Source organism: Lissotriton vulgaris, chromosome 5 (genome assembly GCF_964263255.1).
Source record: "Lissotriton vulgaris chromosome 5, aLisVul1.2, whole genome shotgun sequence".
Taxonomy (NCBI): domain Eukaryota; kingdom Metazoa; phylum Chordata; class Amphibia; order Caudata; family Salamandridae; genus Lissotriton; species Lissotriton vulgaris.
In genome coordinates, this window is record NC_141693.1 from 1,617,987,840 (window position 1) to 1,618,007,560 (window position 19,721).

Below are 19,721 nucleotides of genomic sequence, written 5' to 3' on the forward strand. Positions count from 1 at the left end.
GTATGCTTACAGCGCCTTGATGCCACGTCTGGGGTGGTACGTGCGCTATACAAGCAACACTACAGATAGCGAGTAATTCAATTGGGCGGGAGAAGCAACATGATTCCAATCCAGCTATCCAGCCACTATAAAAGCCTGACAATTAGAAAGTGAGTCCTTTAGATTGTCATTCATTATCAGTCCAGGCTTCTTCGTTAAAGAAACCAATTATGTTACATATATGAGCTTTTCCATAAAAGAGAATTGGCATAGGAATTAAGGCTACCTGTCTTTTTTTAGTTGCTTCCATTAGACCAATGAGTTTAGCTAGTTTAAGATATGGTGTATCCTCTCCTTTCACATTTTACGAACCGTTAAATGCATGTGTTGAATGTTTTGTGTTTGCTTCAGCCTCTGAATATATTGACAAGCTTTAATCGTGTTCATAATTCAGTTAATTTATTGTGCTGCATTGCTTTTCCTTTTTCAGTGAGGGACTGGATGTGCATTCATGAAAAACACAAATTTGCCATTCAACCTTACACTGGCTGAAGAGCATGCTCCAAGTGTATGGCAGTAATGATGTGTTCCTAAGGAAACAGAAAACAGTTGTGAATCCATAGACCAATGCTATGTCTTGTAAGAAAGCAGCCTCAAACTTTAGGATGTATGCCAAAGATCTAAGGAACATGAAGTGAAGTATACATTTCACTGAATCCACATTTCAAACAGTGAAATTCTTGGTCAAAAGGGTCTCAAAAATGTCCACCTTGAAGGAAGGACTGTCCTCTTACAAAGACTGTCCTAATCTATGTGCAATACGGTCTTCTTTGCATCTGGGCTCAATGGTAACTTGAGTATCAATCAGTCTTCATGCAGGTTTCACATGAAAACTGAGTCAGTGATTGTGAGAAAACAGGACCTCTGCAGTATCCCCCTACTTGTTGCCCCTATTTTGACTACTAGATGCTGGTTTTCTGACTCTGATTGTGCCCTGAGCTCTGCTAACCATACCTCGGGCCAGTGGTCTGATTAAAAATACATGGTAATTAGGTATAGTCGCAATTGGTACTACCCTACCCAAGTATGTGTTAGGGCACATAGGATTAGAGGCCCAGTAGATTTAATGCACCCGAGTGTTCACTGCTTCCGTGCCTACTTCCTTTTTAAAAGCCAGCCCTGCCTTAAAGGCTGCTTTTAAAATAGAATTATATGCAAATTCGACTCTGGAATTAAAGATACTCAAAAAGTTATAAATTACCTTATATTTACATATGTCACCCCTAAAGTCTCCCCTAGGTGCCTCAGAGGTAGGGTGCCTTGTAACTATAAGCTGAGACATTATATAATAATTTGTATATGTCCTGGTTAGAGTAAAACTGTCAACCCCCCCCCCCCCCCCCTCCATTGTAATGCATTCACTTCATAGGCTAACTATTGATAGGAGTGAGCTAAAAATATAATCCAAGGACTTAAAGAATCGTTATGATAAATCCAACAACTTGCCATTGTTCGGATTGTCATAACTATTACAGAAAAAAGTTTTATAGAACTTTCTTCTCTGTAAGCCAAAATCCAGCCTTCCAGCAACCCTGCTCTGATTGGTGAACCTCTGCCAGGCTGATCCAAGCTTCTTAATCAGGTGTGACATGGCCTGCCTTGAGACAAAGGATTTCCTGTCCAAGGAGAACTGCAAGAGCACAAGGCAAGGCAGGAAGAGGGTGGAGGGACCAAACTGGTCTTCAAAGAGGGAATGACAATTTGGACAGGACACAGCCTCAGCCCCACATTCCGAATCCTCAGCCAAAGAGGAGCCCCAGTAATTAGATATGTGAGGGCGTAGTAAGGGGAGTATTAGGGAACTTGGCCACACAAGTGGGTTGGCTTACCTAGATCTAACCCCCCAGAAGAAAGATTCTCCATTTTATTCTGGCACAAGAATATGCCACACTTTTGAGGAAATGGTCATACGCTTGGGTGTCTTCCTGAATTCCATTGGTCAGGGGTGCCTTCCCCCATGCTTGACACCCAGGAGCTGTTAATAAATATGGGAGTGTTGTCCAGCAACTCATATCTGCTGCCTGAAACAAGAAGGAGAAGGACTACCCTGTTGGAACCCTGATTTGCACCCAAAGGATTGCACTGTGAAGGACTGCACCTGCTGAACAATTTGGTACTACAGCCCTAAGGACTTTGCCTGACCTCGCAAGGATTAGGGAGAGGACTCTATGCAAGCTACAGGTTAACAAAGCCTACCTGCATCATCTCCACCAATAAGTCTCCATCCTGGAGTGCATCCAGTGGACATTTAAGGATTTGGACAGGTGCATTGGAGGAATTGTAGTCCTGACATCCCAAGGACCATCTCGGAGGTTCTACACTCTTGGATTGGTGTTTTGGACTCTTTGAACCCACAACAGGATCTTCAGAAAGAAGTTCCAGAAGTTTGGAGCAACTTTAGGAAAAAGCTAGATACGTTTCTTACCCGACAGTGAGAGTCAAGCCGACTGTGTCGAACCACGACCAGGCCTTAATTTCAAGATCATCCTCCTGAAAGCTCTGGAGCTCAAGACTTTTGGGAGTTAACCATGTTCTCTTCCAGGGGATCCTCATCAATAGTCATAAGCATTAGAATATTCCCGCCTATGTGCGGGACCCCGGAAACACTATATTATATGTGCCCCACATATAAATACACATATATATATATAAATAATATATATATAAAAAACAAGCAATAGCAGCCAAATCACATTAGAGCTGAAATATGCTGTGAAGAATTTCCACCATACACGAATAAAAAGCATTAGAAACAGGAGAAAACAACACCAAAGTTTGTTTAGGAATTGTTTTAATGCTCAGAAAGCAGTAGAAATTCTCAGAACTCACTGGAAGCATAGGAAGCTCCCAGGCTGCATTGCAAACACAAAGTCTAACCAGACTGAAAAGCTAACCTGTAGCTAAATAACAAAAAACTGACACTGTGCCTTTAAGGCACTCATGACCCCCTGAATCCCATCATGCCTCAGGAGTGGCAGTTAGGTCAGTTGTTCTTTCCGGCTCCTTCAGTGAAGGACCCTGGTTTCACAGCTCCACTAATTTTCTGATTTTTTGCAGAATAATTGCTTCTTTTTGGCAACTTTTACTCTTACTTCGACGTCTTTTACCTGGTCAAGTAAGATACTGCTTGTTTTGAGCAGTTTTGGAGGGCATTTTACTTCGAAAATGCCTTCTCTATTTGTTAAATGTCCTTCTTGTAACAGCAAGATGGCCAAGACAGACAGCCACGAGGTCTGTATCGTTTGCCTGCCTGATGACCATGATCCAGACAACTGTCCACATTGTGAGAACCTGTCAGGAAGGACTCTCAAGGACAGGGAGAGAATTCGGATTTATGGCCTGGCCCACAGAGCTTCGAGGGGGAGATCTCCAGTGAAGAAGGGCTCCAAGAAGGCCCATTCGTCTTCAAAGAAGAAGTCTTCACACCCTTCTACCTCAGCGTCGGGCTCGGCGCTGAGAAAAGATCCACAAGAAGGGCTCTCCTCTGGGAAGCTGCCGTCGACGGCGGGCTCGCCGTCGGGAGGAAGGCCAGGTACGTCGACGACATCGAAGGCACCGGCTCCATCTTCGAAATCGCCTCCGCCGTCGTCAACCGGGCGGCGATCGGCGGCGAGGAAGGCTACTCCGCCGCCGTCAACCGGGCGACGGTCGGGGTCGAGATCCATTACCCCTCCGCCGTCGTCAACCAGGCGACGACCGGCGTCGAGGGACGTCACCTCGCCATCGTCAACCAGGCGACGATCGGCGTCGAGAAGGGTGACTCCTCCGCCGTCGACAGGTGCTCGTCGATCGGCGTCGAGGACGCGGTCTCCGTCGGTGCAGCAGCAGCGCTCGGCGTCGAGGGTGCCCAATACCCCTCCGCCGTCGTCGCACAGGCATCCGACGTCGAGGCATGGCTCTACGTCGGCGACTGACCATCGCCGTTCGACGTCGAGGAAAAAAGCTCCGTCGACGACAGGGCGAGACCGTTCGACGTCGAGAGAGAAGCCTCCGTCGGCGACAGGACATCGTCGTTCGACGTCGAGGCTGAGGTCCCCGTCGACGACCGGACACCACCGTTCGACGTCGAGGCAGAAGGCTCCGTCGGAGGTTGCTCATCGCCGCTCGACGTCGAGAGACTACAAACATTCTCATGGACATTCGAGGTCGAGATTGTTTGATCCCCCAACTCCTCGGAAGCGGTCGGCTGCGAGAAGTGAGCGCTCGACGTCGAGGCACTCAGATACGATCATGGTGACAGAGTCTGCTTCTCACCATTCATCTTATCGGTCCTCGGGCTCCTCTACTGCACATTCCAGATCCAGAAGCCCTGTGCACAGGACTCCTGAACGTCGTCCAGATCCTTCTGCGGGGCGCATCAGGCTGTCGCCGAGATGGTACAGGTCCTTGGACCATTGGAGGGACGATGGGCCTACCAGGCGTATGCAGGAATATGCCAGCCCACGCCACAGGTCAGCTCTCGAAGACCTGGTGGAGGAGATGGACGAGCATAGCCCTCCCAGGCGCTCAACGCCTGTGGATCTATCCACCAAAGCGCCAAGGAGGTCCCGTTCGCCTACAAGGGAAGTTAGACGGGATGGTCGGGGAAGATCTAGATCGCCTGCAAAAGATCCTAGACTGGATGGTCGGAAGACCTCTGTCCCTCCCCGGGGCAGACCTCCTGTGCGGTCGCCGACCAGATCTCCCAGGGCGTCCCGATCCCCTAGAAGAGACCATTGTCCAAGAGATCGGGTCAGGTCTCGCTCTCCTAGACGGGAGGAGCGTTCCAGGAAGTCGAGGGAGCGGGGACGCAGTTCTCACCATCGACGTAGACGTACCCAGTCTACCTCTTCCACTTCATCTACCAGATCGTCAAAGAGGGACTACTCTCCGACTTTGACGGAGAGTCCGACGTCCAGGTCCTCCCCTGTGGATGATATTGGCACGTACCTGGACGTTCTGCAAAGAGGTGCGCTTAAACTGAACATCGAAATGTCTGTCCCTCAAGTGACGACGACGGTCATTTTCGAAACCTTGCACAAAAGGGCCATCTCCAGACCGCTGCTGCCCTTGGTTCCGGGGATTATGGACCCCGTCAAGGAAGTTTTCCTAACCCCAGCGTCAATCAGAGCAGTGCCAGCACGCATTACAAAGAAGTACAAACCGGCGGCTTCTGACCCGGTGTTTGTGAAGTCTGACCCTCCGGCGGACTCTGTCATCGTGGCAGCGGCGAGAAAGACCCATGCGGTTGCTGGGTCATCTTCAGTCCTGCCAGATAAGGACAGCAAGACCCAAGACTCCTGGGGTCGGAAGGTTTGCAACTCTGCTGCTTCCACTCTTAAAGTCGCCAGTGCAGCTGCGCTCCTGGGTCGGTATGACAGAGCCTTATGGGACTCGATGGAGAGATTCAAAGCTAAGCTGCCTAAAGAAGACCAGCAGGACTTTGAGGAAACTGTTACGGAGGGGTGTCTGGTGGCTAACCCGATGATCAGCACGGCCGCGGATGGGGCGGTGCTTTCGGCTCATTCCTATTCCCATGGAGTTTGTGCCAGAAGATCGGCCTGGTTGCGCCTTACGGGGCTGAAGCCGGATGCCCAGCACCGGATTCTGAATCTCCCCTTTTCGGGTTCCGCCCTCTTCGGGGAACACGCGGACGAGGAGATGACCCGAATGAAGACTGAGCTGGACACGGTGAAAGCGGTGGGCTTGGAGAAAAAGAAGGAGTTCAAGCGCCGCTTCAAGTCCAACAAGGGGAGAGGGGCCCAACAGAGGGTTCAAACCCCTCAGTGGTCGCAGAACAAAGCTCAGGGGAAACCCCAGTTTCGTGGTAAGCCCAGCAGGGGCAGAGGGGGCCACCAGCAGTCCTCCAACACCCAGAGAGGAGGAAAGGCCTGAACAGTGGCTTCCTCTGACACCGTTGCCCACTCCAGTGGGAGGAAGTGCATCACAACACCTGGAAGAGTGGGTCAGCATCACAAGAGATCAGTGGGTGCTGAATATACTGCGAAATGGTTACAAGATACGTTTCCGTGCTCTTCCAAAGAGCATCCCTCCGAAGAGCTCTTGCCCTCACCAACTGAGCTTGCTCCGACGGGAGGTGACGATCCTGCTGCAGAAAAGAGCGATAGAAGAAGTTCCTCGCACTCTAAGAGGCAAAGGAGTTTACTCCAGATATTTCCTTGTCCCCAAAAAAGATCAGGAGGACAAGTTCAGACCTATACTCGACCTACGACTCCTAAACAAGGTTATCGTCAAGAAAAAATGTTCCGCATGTTGGCGCTTCACCAAATATGTCCTCATCTACAAGCCGGAGATTGGATGTGTTCGGTGGATCTACAAGATGCGTACTTTCACATCCCGATTGCGCAGCAACATCGAAAGTACCTGAGGTTTGTCGTGGGGCACAAGCACTACCAGTACAAGGTGTTACCCTTCGGTCTCAAGTCCGCACCACGAGTCTTCACCAAATGCATGGCGGTGGTGGCGGCTTTTCTTCACAAGAAGGGTCTCTTCGTTTACCCATATCTGGACGTCTGGCTCCTGAAGGGTCCATCCCCGGTACGGGTAACACAAGATCTGCATCTGTGTCTGCAACAGCTTCACAGGCTCGGCCTCCATGTGAACCTGGAGAAGTCGGTCCTGCGGCCTACGCAATCCATCCACTACCTAGGCTCCGTTCTGGACACAAGCGTGGGAAGAGCGTTTCCTTCGGTGGAGAGACTTTCTTCCATGAACCTGAAGTGCGGGATTCTGCTGGAGTCTCGTCCTCCGACAGCGCGACAGGTGGCGTCTCTGCTGGGTTCCATGGCGTCCTGCATTTTTCTCATCCCACATGCCAGGCTGAGAATGCGGCCTCTGCAACAGGCCCTGGAGGATCAATGGGACCAGGCAACAGGTCGTTGGGAGGACCATATCCATCTTTCCCAGGCGACAAAAGAGTCCGTCAGATGGTGGACTCGGAGACACAATGTGATGGTGGGAGTGCCGTTTCATCAACCCATTCCGTCCCTATCTATAGTGACAGATGCCTCCCTGCACGGCTGGGGAGCACACATGGGCCCGCTTCAGATTCAAGGCCGGTGGTCTGCGCAGGAGCAGACCTACCACATCAATATGCTGGAACTCAGAGCGGTATTCCTGGCTCTCAAAGCTTTCCTACCAGCGATCACATCCAACTCAGTCCTGGTTCAGACAGACAATACGACAACCATGTTCTATCTGAACAAACAAGGAGGCACAAAATCTCGCCCGCTGTCTCGAGAGGCTCAGACAATATGGCATTGGCTTCTCGCTCGAGGTCTCACAGTGGTAGCGGTGCAACTTCCGGGCGAGTTGAACGTCAAAGCAGACGCACTCAGCAGGCACTTCGAAGATCAGCCAGACTGGGTGCTAAACGACGAAGTAGTAGAAGAGCTTTTTCGTTGCTGGGGACGTCCGTCCATAGACTTGTTTGCAGACGACGAAAACACCAAGTGCCACGCCTTCGCGTCCAGGTTCCACAGACCTGGGACGCTGGGGAACGCTCTTCTGTTGGATTGGGCAGGGATGTTCGTGTACGCGTTTCCTCCCCTGGCTCTGATCCTGAGAGTGGTGTCCAAGCTTCTCAGGACGAACATGGAGATGATCCTGATTGCTCCAGACTGGCCTCGGCAGTGGTGGTATCCGGACCTTCTACATCTGTCTGTGGGCCACACAAACGACTCCCTTGCAGACCGGAACTGTTGAGCAAAATGAACGGGAGGATAATGCATCCCAACCTCCCATCATTGAACCTAACAGCATGGCTCCTGAGGTCCTGCAATACGGACATTTGAACCTGCCTCCAGACTGCATGAGCATTTTGAGGGAGGCTAAGAGGCCGTCCACGAGGGCATCCTATGCCTTCAAGTGGAAAAGGTTTTACTTGTGGTGTATGGATCATCATTTGGATCCTGTTAAAGGGCAGGAGGACGTCATCTTGCCATACCTCCTTTCCCTCACAACGGCTGGTTTGAAGTACGCTTCCATTAGAGTACATTTGTCAGCTATTGTGGCCTATAGGAAGTCCCCTGACCAGGTGTCTTTCTTTCAAGTTCCGGTGGTCAAGGATTTCCTTCAGGGTTTGAAGAAAGTGTATCCCCCTGTGCGCAATCCTTCTCCTCCGTGGGAATTAAACCTGGTTCTGTCTCGGTTAATGCGCGGAGATAACCCTTTCGGGCTGGATTCTTGCGCTATACAAGCATATAAATAAATAAATAAAATAAACATCCACAAGGCTTCCTTACAACATCTCTCTTGGAAGGCAGCCTTTTTGGTGGCGATTACCTCTGCACGCAGGGTCAGTGAGATACAGGCGCTCTGTGCAAAGGAACCTTATACGGTGTTCCACCATAACAGGGTGGTTCTGAGGGCTCACCCTTCTTTCTTGCCTAAGGTCATCTCTGATTTTCATATAAATCAGTCCATTTCCCTCCCTTCTTTTTTTCCAAATCCGACGACCCCGGCTGAGCGGTCGCTCCACTCCTTAGATCTTAAAAGAGTGCTGAAGTTTTATTTGGAAAAGACTAAAGGGATTAGAAAAACGGACCAACTGTTTGTGAACTATGGTGCAATGAGAACTGGCTTTCCAGCGGCAAAGAGGTCCATTTCCAGGTGGATTGTCTCTTGCATTAAGTTGGCCTATCAACTGGCAGGAAAACCTTTGTTGGTGCCTCCAAAGGCGCATTCCACTAGAGGGAAGGCGGCCACAGTGGCTTTCTTGCATGACGTTCCCATGTCAGAAATATGCAGGGCCGCGACCTGGAGATCAGTGCATACCTTTACGAGGCATTACTGCCTCGACTCTGATTCCAGGACTGACACTCAAGTTGGGCAAGCCTCCTTGAGGAATCTGTTTGGGTAGTCTGTTTTTGGTCTACTCAAGCTTATTGATGAGATTTCTGTCTTGTCTTTCCTTTGCCCGCAGGGATGAGGAGAGGCTCGCTATTCTATTCTAATGCTTATGACTATTGATGAGGATCCCCTGGAAGAGAAGGATTAGTTACTTACCTGTAATCCTAGTTCTCTTCCAGGGGTATCCTCATCAAAGTCATAAGCAACCCTCCCGCCTCCCCGGGCAAAGGATTCTCGTTCATAAGGAGATATTGTTGACCTATGTGTTATTGGGTTTGGTTTTCAGTCTCCGAAAAGAACAACTGACCTAACTGCCACTCCTGAGGCATGATGGGATTCAGGGGGTCATGAGTGCCTTAAAGGCACAGTGTCAGTTTTTTGTTATTTACCTACAGGTTAGCTTTTCAGTCTGGTTAGACTGTGTGTTTGCAATGCAGCCTGGGAGCTTCCTATGCTTCCAGTGAGTTCTGAGAATTTCTACTGCTTTCTGAGCATTAAAACAATTCCTAAACAAACTTTGGTGTTGTTTTCTCCTGTTTCTAATGCTTTTTATTCGTGTATGGTGGAAATTCTTCACAGCATATTTCAGCTCTAATGTGATTTGGCTGCTATTGCTTGTTTTTTATATATATATTATTTATATATATATATGTGTATTTATATGTGGGGCACATATAATATAGTGTTTCCGGGGTCCCGCACATAGGCGGGAATATTCTAATGCTTATGACTTTGATGAGGATACCCCTGGAAGAGAACTAGGATTACAGGTAAGTAACTAATCCTTCTCGTTCTGAACCAAGATGTGAAGAGGAGCCTCCCTCGACATTGAGAGAAAAAGCTCTGTAAAAGTTTCTAAGTGCAAAGGTAACATTTTGACCAAGGTCTCCCGCTTAGGTTATCTGACCAGGGCTTCATCGTGATCAGCTTCAAACTTTGACTTTGTCCCAGACAAGCGCAACCAGGTGTCCCAAGTTGGCGCTGTTGGATTTTAAGCACTAGACACAGTTGAGTCTTGAAAAATTCATATCTCAGGTTCCCTACAGTGAATTTGAGTCATGTTTATGCCTATTTGTTCATATAAATATAACCCATGTTTGTACATTGGTGTTGGATTTGTATTGTATTTTACTTATTTAACGTATTGATGTTTTTAAATGTTTACACACATGTCTCATAGGTTTAGTCTGCCTGCTTGCAGCCAGCTACCAAGGGATGAACAAAGAAATCATTTATTGAGAACTTGACTATACATTTTATTCTGTTTTTGGCCTTATTACTAGTGGTAGATCCCTACTTATCACTATTAGTAAAACTCTTTCTAACAGTGGTGCTACCATAGAATTGGGATACAAGCTAGTAACGGGAGTGCCCTTTCAGAAACTGGTCCCCTCCAGATAAGTAGTGATGGGCTTTTGTTTTGGGATGCTTAGCTCATATTGATGGTCTAGCCAGTAAAGAAAGTAGTTGACAATGAGCAATCGAACCACATTAATATTCTGGAGGTGACATATGTCCATCTGGTTCTCATGTTGTTCAAGTCAATTCTATTCCAATCAGGAAGTATTGTGTAATGATGAAACATACACCAGGTAGGGTTCAATGCTTTATTCTGCTTAAGTTCCTTCGTTGATGTCCATAACCCAGAAAAGGCAGTTGGGCTCCGGGGATGCACATTGGAACCCTGACAAACATTCTGAGGAAAGGGTAAGAAAAATGAAAGAGAAAAGGGTGGGTCCAGTGGATGAGAGAAGACGGGGAAAATAAATGAGCGAGAATACAACACATCTCCTTCCCTAAGGCAATACAATAACCAAGCACTGAAATAAAAAGGGATACATTATGGCATAGCTGTGGAGGAAAACAAAAAATAAATAAGTAGAAAAGGTTAGTACATTTTGTAATCCTTGGGCCACGAAGGTTTCTTATGTTGGTTCCTTAGAAACTCTTTTCCTTGTTGAGAGCCAGGTTTATTGTTTATTAGTGCTCTGTATTCCATGGGAGTTTAGATAAGTCCTCACTGTTATCTTTGACAATCTTGTCAGAGTGTAGTATTGTGTAATTGTTATTGTAGGTTTCCCTTTAAGCAGGTTGTATCCTTTTGAACTGCATGTTCCACATTCTATATGACTCGTGATGTTTCCACAAGTGAGTTTCTGTTGTCAGCTGATATGGAATAAATCCTGTTCGAGGCATATGGGCTGCAGATGGTACATTTATGAATAGATCGCCATCTGGTGTTGGGCTTGGATGATTGCACTTGTTTTTCTCTTGGAGAAGTCTTTTGTCGTCACAAGACTTGTGACTCCTCCTTTGGGTGCTAGTGCGCATGGGCATCGGCTCCATCCTTAGATTGTTTTTTTCCGCCATCGGGTTCGGATGAGGATCGAAGCGCTCCGGATCGACTTCGAGAAAAAGTAGTATTTCGGCGCGTATTCCTTTCCAATTCGACGGTATTGTTATCGAACGCGATTTCATTTCCATTCCGACGCCTTTCTCGACGTAGTCCAGGCCGGAGTCCATGGAAAGGACTCCATTTAAGAGATGTCCAACGTGTAGTGCTAAGTTCCCACACAAGGACCCACACGAGGTGTGCAATCTCTGCCTATCGCCTGAACACGAATCCAGGGACTGCGAAACCTGCGCAGCATTCTCCTCCAAGTCGACGATTAGAAACCGTTGAGCACGAAGACACGAGGTATCGAGAATGCAGTCGGAGGCAATCCCGGAGCTGTTCGAGGCCCAGCACCCCGAAGAAGAAGAGGAACATGAGGACGAGTCGGGGTCGGAAGTGGACGAGTCTGATGTCCAAGAAATCGACGCTCAACAAACCGTGAGTGACGACGTCCCCTTACCAAAAAACCGACCCCGTGTGGTACCGACCCCGCCTTCGAGCCTGGTCAGACTACCGAAGAAAGTTTCCGACGCCCCACCTTCGGGCCCGGCAACGAAACCGAAACAGAAACCGAAACTCTCGGCCTCCCATCATGTGGGATCCGAGAAACGGTCGGCATCGACATCGACACCAAAGCTCCATAGAAAGGAAAGCTCGCCGTCTAAACATTCCATGTCGAAACCGAAACATGCTTCGACGTCGAAGACTTACTCGACACCGAAAAAATCGAAATCAAGCAAATTCTCGGTGCCGAAAACACAGAACATTGCCGGTCAGAAGCAAAGGCACCTTTCAGGACCAAAAACTTTGGTACCGACACAGGAGCAGCAGACAGATCCAAAACAAAAGACTTTGTTTATCGATCCGCAAACTGGCAAAGTGGTGACAAAATTTCCTAAAAAGAGGAAGAATGAACAGCTAGATGACAAAGCTCTTCCTCCTAAAAAGATAACAATGGGGACAAATACAACGCCTCCCCTTTCTCCTCAACCTAGAGACACACCCTCTTCTCATCTTCCTCACACTATGCCAGCTATTCCTCCACCTTCTACACCAAGACCATCTACACCTCAAACAGATGTAGACAGTGATACAGGGGAGGGAGAACTTCATGGGGATGACGACACTGTCCCAGATGAAGCAGACCCATGGGAGAATTATAATGCAGGGTCAGATGATGATAACGACCCAGAATTATACCCCTCAAAACCTTCACCACCTGATGATAATACAGGTTTTGCACAGCTGATTAATAGGGCAGCAAAATACCATAAGGTAGATTTGCACGCAGAACCTCAAATAGAGGATTTCCTTTTAGAAACGCTACCTGCTGCACAAAGAACATCAGGAACACTCCCTATGCTAAAGGGTCTTCTCAATCACACAGCAGACATATTCAAAGACCCTGTGAGGGCTAGGGTATTAAACCCAAGAATTGATAAAAAATATAAGGCAGCCCCAAAGGACCCAATATTTATCAAGGGACAGGCACCTCTGGACTCGCTTGTAGTCACAAACGCTCGTAAAAGAGCAAACTCATTATCTACAGGAGAAGCTCCTCCTCCTGATAAGGAGTCCAAGTTAATAGATGCATCGGGCAAAAGAGTAGCATCCCAAGCAGCAAACAGCTGGCGCATAGCTAATACACAAGCGCTACTTGCACGCTATGATAGAGCGCATTATGATGAGTTAGAAAAACTCATTACACATCTCCCTAAGGAACATCAAAAGAGGGCAGACCAGCTGATACAAGAAGGGAAGATAATAACCAACACTTCCATTAAGTGCGACTTAGACGCGGCAGACACTGCAGCAAGATCCATCAACACTAGTATTATGTTAAGAAGACATGCATGGCTTAGGGTTTCAGGGTTCAAACAAGAAGTACAAACATCTTTATTGAACCAACCTTTTGATCAAAAAATACTTTTTGGCTCAGGTACAGATGAGACTTTAGAAAAGATGAAAAAAGACACAGAAACGTCTAAATCAATGGGAGCATTACAACAGCCAACTCAAAGGGGTTCCTTTTGTAGGTCCACCTATAGAGGCGGGTCAAAGAATACAGGCACAAGCCAGCAATCTACCTCTTTTACACCAACATCACCCAGAGGTAATTCAAGAGGCAGTTACAGAGGTAACAACAACAAGGGTAGAGGTCGCGGAAATAATAACAACCGCAACTCCCCAACCCCAAAACAGTGACTTAATACAACTCCCCCCAGACCATATAACACCGGTTGGGGGACATCTATCACAGTTCCTACCTGTCTGGGAAAACATCACATCAGACAAGTGGGTGAGACAAATTATCCAACATGGTTATTGCCTAGAACTCACAGCTACCCCACCAAACATCCCCCCCAGACAGCATCCAATGAGTCAAGATCATCTAACATTGTTAAAACAGGAAGTACTATCACTGCTACAAAAGCATGCTATAGAGAAGGTTCCAAAACATCAGCAAGGGACAGAAGTATACTCTCTATACTTCCTAATTCCCCAAAAAGACGGGTCTCTAAGACCAATTTTAGACCTCAGACCTCTCAATGCATACATAAATTCGGAACATTTCCACATGGTCACGCTCCAACAAGTACTTCCTTTACTGAAGAAAGGGGACTTTCTTTCTACACTGGATCTAAAAGACGCTTACTGTCACATCCCAATTCACAAAGCCCACAGAAAATACCTCAGGTTTGTAGTAGAAGGACAACATTATCAGTTCAAAGTCCTTCCGTTTGGGGTCACAACAGCACCAAGGGTGTTCACAAAATGCCTAGCAGTAGTTTCAGCACACCTAAGAAGACAACAAATACATGTCTTCCCTTACTTGGACGATTGGCTAATAAAAGCCAAGTCACAAGAAGAATGTCTTCAAAACACACAAAAGACCATTCAATTGCTGCACCAGCTAGGGTTTACGGTGAACTACACAAAATCCCACCTACAACCAAACAAAGTTCAACAATATCTAGGGGCTACTATAGACACAGAAAGAGCCAAAGTATACCCCAGTCCAATCAGGATCCAAACAATGATCACGTTGATCCAAAGATTTCAACCACAACACTCACTAACAGCTCGAGTGTTCATGCAGCTGTTAGGGATGATGTCCTCCTGCATACTGCTAATACCATATGCCAGACTACAAATGCGCCCACTGCAAGAATGTCTAGCAACACAGTGGAATCAGGCTCAAGGTCAGATTACAGATCTGGTGTTGGTAGACCACCGCACACATCGCTCTCTGAAGTTGTGGAACACAACAAACATTTCCAAGGGGCGGTCGTTCCTAGAACCGATTCCACAAGTGAAACTAACAGCGGATGCATCGCTCACCGGATGGGGAGCGCATATGGAGAAATATACAGTGCAGGGAAAATGGAGTGTACAGCAAAAAAGACTGCACATCAATTATCTGGAACTACTAGCAGTGTTTCTAGCATTAAAAGCTTTTCAAATGCAAATCCTCAACAAAGCAGTCCTGATCAGAACAGACAACATGACTGCAATGTATTATATTCAAAAACAGGGGGGGAAACACTCTCTCCAACTATCCAGACTAGCGCAGGACATTTGGAGATGGGCCATTCCTCAAAAGATCTATCTGTTAGCCGAACACCTACCAGGAGTTCAAAATCAGATAGCAGACATCCTAAGCAGAGAGTCAGAACAAATACACGAATAGGAACTGCACAACCAAATACTGCAGCCATTCTTCCAAAGATGGGGACAACCAGAGATAGATCTCTTTGCCACTCATCAGAACGCAAAATGCCAAAACTTCGAATCCAGGTACCCACACCACCTGTCCCAGGGCAATGCGCTATGGATAAATTGGTCCAACAAATTTGCTTACGCTTTTCCCCCTCTCCCACTAATTCCATTTGTGGTTCGGAAACTGCAACAACATTCAATGACAATGAAGCTAGTAGCACCCACGTGGGCAAGACAGCCGTGGTTCACCACGCTACTGCAACTCTCACAGGTGCCACATCAAAAGTTAAAATTATTACCCATGCACCTTACACAGAACCATGGAGAAATAATGCACACTTGGGAGAGAATACAACATACTTCATTAATGTACTCTCCATCCAGCTAGAATGGCACAAAACATAGACTGCTTCCAAAGATCACTCGGTTTGTTGGGCACTTTCTTATGGGGCAATACCAGTGGTGAGGTTCCTTACAGTATGCAAAAAATTGATGTAAGGGTTCCAGTGACCACTTTCTCTCATACCTTCACCAGTTTTATATATTCCTTTAATACACTATATTGACATTTGTTTGAAGAATTACAAGCATCACAGAAATCAACGAGGGAATAAAAAGTCAGCAAATTTTGTATTGGGTATGTTGTATGATCAAAGACAGTTTGACGGTACAGATGAAAATATGCCCAAATACCAAAATGGGGCCTAGTACAGGGATTGGTAAAAATAGGCTTCTATAGCATACTATCGAAATCCTATACTGTGCTTCCATCTAGAGGAATGTATATAAGTGTCAAAAAATATTGCCATACTAATCCTTTTGATTGCAGTATTTAGGTTTGCGGATGATTGATGTTTATACAACGAACTGCAGTAGGTAAGCTGGGTTGTCAACAGTTTTTAAGAATTATAATATGTTGCAATCTTCATTGAAAAAGCAAATGCAGTAATGACGTGAACTTTTCATTGGAATATCGCTAATATACTTTCTTCACAGTAGTAGAAAAACAGAACCTTTCGTTCACATATAAACAAATTACAGACAAGTATAGATTGAATCTACAGTAAACACAGAGCAATTGTTTCTAAAATATATCTACTACTATTTGCGTATTTTAGTGTCTCAAAGTGAGGGTTTGTATGTGTACATCCCCAACAAAATATGGTCAAAGCCACATTTCGTCCTAAGCATTACATGAATTAGGCTATCATTTTGGCTACCAAGAATTTTAATATGTTTACAGATATTGGAAAATGAAATGTTTTTTTTCTGCCATTTTGTTTTTAATACACCTCCGGTATATCACTCAGTATTTTACAGGATTAGGATTATGCTTTTCTCAGAATTTACAGCTCCGTGTAAATGAACACATTCTTTTAGGCACATCAATGTCTACAAAATGATACATATGTTCCTAAAAAGTAACTTATAGTGTTTATTATTATCCAGGTTTTAATTGAAAATGGAACAAAGGAAGGTCATCAGATACTGATGGAGGCCAGAGATGCTATCCTGAAAGTAAGTCAAAATTCAGGAAAGTAGACTTTCCTTCTGGAGTTTATCAGGATTAAAGCTGTTCTTAGCCAGAGACATGCCATAGGTTTTAGTTAAGCCTCATTTCGAGTTGCTTGGAGCTTCAATAGTGGTTAACACTCTCTGCATAGGAGACTACTCAGTATTAATATCTCACCCCTAATGTTTGGGCCTGAATCGAATCGTGGGTAGCTAATGAGGGAAAATTCAACTGGTGTTAACACCTCGAGGCATGTGAGCAGTAGCACTATGAGCTTCAGTTCCTCTAATGTTGCACAGAATAAGCAGAAAAAACAGGCATCTGTCCCTGTCTGCTCTGTGCCCCTGATGCACACTCCCTTAACTTATAATGCATCATGCGAACATCAGTAGATAAAGTGAGCAATACAATTAATTGAACAATTAAAGCCTTCCATGCAAGGTTACCTGAGTGTGTTTTGTTGAGCACATTTTCGCCCCTTATTCAAGTTGTAACAGAAGGTGTGGTCAAGTGAATGCTGTGTGCTTTGATGTTGGTGGTTTGAACCAGAGGAGGAGTTTGTAAAGATGTGTTTATCTAGTTGTGAGTGTATTGGCCAAGGGTTGTCAGCCTTCGGACCCGAAGGCTCGGGATCTATTCTTATTTTCTGATCTTATTTTCGGTTGTCAAAAACTAACATTCATTATGTACATGGAGCCGATGAGGTCTCTTATTCTGGCCTTTTCTCTGTACAGCTGGACGAGGAGCAAGAGAGTAAGGTGCACAGACGAGGGCATATTTTCGCTCCGGTGAGTACTACATCCTCTTCTTCTATGCTCATTAATCCATTCCACATCTCTGTACATTAATACTGCAGATATGTAGTCTTTGTTTAAAATATTACTTTTTTTCCTTCATAATATTTAAGACCCGTGCAGTATATGCATATTATCTTGTAGCAATTCTTCTCTTTAGTGAGTTTTGCAGATGTGATGCACCCCTCAATGGACGGCAGATGCACTGGTTCATGAATATGCTTTTGATGGGCAAGGTTAATAATAATACTGTAATACTGTAATAAGCCTGCTTGAGACTCCTCCAGAATGTTGTTTTGTAGCATCCACTCATTTAGTCTATATATAGAGGGGGTGTTACGCTCACCTTTTTTGTAAATCGGTATGATCAGAGCACCTTGCCATGACGGGGATATTATTAATTTTTATAATGTTATTTGTTAAGGCGTTCAAATTTGGGGCTCAGATGTCTGGTTCAGATGGGCAAGGTTTTCCAAGCTCAGTTTTCATTTTTTTCATAGTGGAGGGGGTTTGGTTTTGACAAGCATGAGTTTGAATATGATTATTGAGAAGTGTAATCTGACCAAATCTTGTTGAAGAGTGAGTGCCATCAAATTAGAACTTCCATTTTCCTAGATTAATCTAACAAGTATAGGTCAAAATTCCAATTTTCCATATGCCGTTAATCATGTATTTCGAACCATCTTTCCGTAGCGGATTATTTAGCTTTGAGGAAGTTGCTAAAGATCTATGATTTGAAATTCCAATTTGGTGGAGTTAAGCCAGAGAACACCACCGTAAACCTGTAACTTTTTTAAAAGCAAACTATAGATTTTCTATTTCTATATTTGAGGTTTAACAAATTTCGTTGTTAAATGTTTTGTGCACACATAGCTACAGTAACATGCTAAAGGCCTTTGTATTTTTCACATTTTCCAAATTTCAATTGATTCTAGGTAAGGTAGACCTGCATTTTGAAAAGGGCACATGTTAGTTGATTACCTTCCTTGTGAAATGTGGACCGTTATGTTAGTTGTCGACAACTTGAAGCTGCATTTAAGATGCCTAATGTTTGAGTCCGAACAGCCCGTATGTCTTATCTGCTGAGCTTGAAGGTCGCATGCGGAGCCTGCTTGTGTAAAGTTGTGTATATATTAATGAGATTGCGAGCTGTTTTCACTTGCTTGGTTGGCTGTTCTGAAAGTTTACTTGTTACTGATAATGCTAGAAGCCTGTCGTGTTTAAGAATGTGTTTGCAGCATTTAAGTTCAGTTCCATTTACATCTTCTTTTAGACAGAGATGCCGTTCCAAATTAGAGCAGATATGTTTTCCATGTCCGATGGAGTTCAACTGACTTATGTGCAAATGTCTTCCCCGCTTACTAGCCGAAGCTTTAGTTGATCTATAGACTTAGCCTTTTAGGGGCTTTACATTCTGATACCTTCTCTCTGACCTCTCCCAAACTTCACAATTTTTTTTCTCGTTTAGCCGAACAGGGATTTCCCATTAAGGGAAATCAGCGTGCTTTGTGCTATCTTGAGGCAACATTTATTAGTTTGTCTTTGCAATTATGGTTTTGATTTCCTTTGATTATGTTGATAAATGCATTCATGCATTGGCTATTGGCTCCTAACAAATTTGACGATTTGACTTTGTAACTGTTAAAATCTTTTACTAAAACCTTCATGGTTTGCAATCCAATACTCTATCATCTTTGTTGGTCCAAATGTGCTTCATGTTATGCAGTTGGATTGATTGGTGTGAAAGCTCAATCAGAACTATAGGTCTACCCTCTTATGTGCAGCCTGTACTCGAGTTTGCACCAGAAATTCACACTGTGAAAAGTTCTGCACTAATGGCAAACCAGTTCCCTTGAGGAATTTCATAGATTTTGATTTTATTTCTTTAAAAGTAGATTGATATTTCAGCATCGAACTTCACAGCACTGGTCCTTTTTTCTGTTATCGTTCTTAAGCAATGAATGGATGTCCTAGTTGGCATGTGTAAGGTTTAATGTAATGTAATGTAAAATACATTTCTATAGCGCTACTACCACTCCAAGGAGCATCTTGGCGCTTAATACCAGCCCAGTTGGAATAGGTTGGTTAGCTGAGGCAATTCGAAGGACCTTACACCCTTTACACTAGAGCTTTACAAGCAGCATCGGTAAGCGAGAAAACCCAGGTCTTCAGGGCTTTCCTGAATGTTACAGTTAACGTTGAAGATGTTAGCACAGACAAAATGGATTTGGGTTTCTATACTCACCTTGTAAAAGATTTTATAAGACAGTTATAAATACCTCAGTAAGTAAACTGCATATGACCTGCTTGTTAGACATTTTTTGGTTAGGATTAATATGATGGGATATTTATTTTGCATTCTGTAACATTACCTATTTATTATTAACTTGTAAAGATATTCAATCACCTC

General features: G+C 45.2%; 1 protein-coding gene across 4 annotated transcripts in view; it reads left to right on the forward strand.

The window, feature by feature from the left end:
* METTL17 (methyltransferase like 17) overlaps positions 1-19,721 on the forward strand; it is a 192,799-nt gene that overhangs the window by 149,130 nt on the left and 23,948 nt on the right. For all 4 annotated transcript variants that reach the window (XR_015296048.1, XR_015296049.1, XM_086923766.1 and 1 more), the window contains exons 10-11: positions 16,454-16,522; positions 17,252-17,305. Coding sequence is in view for 2 of the 4 variants with exons in the window: in XM_086923766.1 (XP_086779892.1) it covers positions 16,454-16,522; positions 17,252-17,305 (123 nt within the window). In the remaining 2 variants the exon portion in view is untranslated. The remainder of the gene's footprint in view (positions 1-16,453; positions 16,523-17,251; positions 17,306-19,721) is intronic.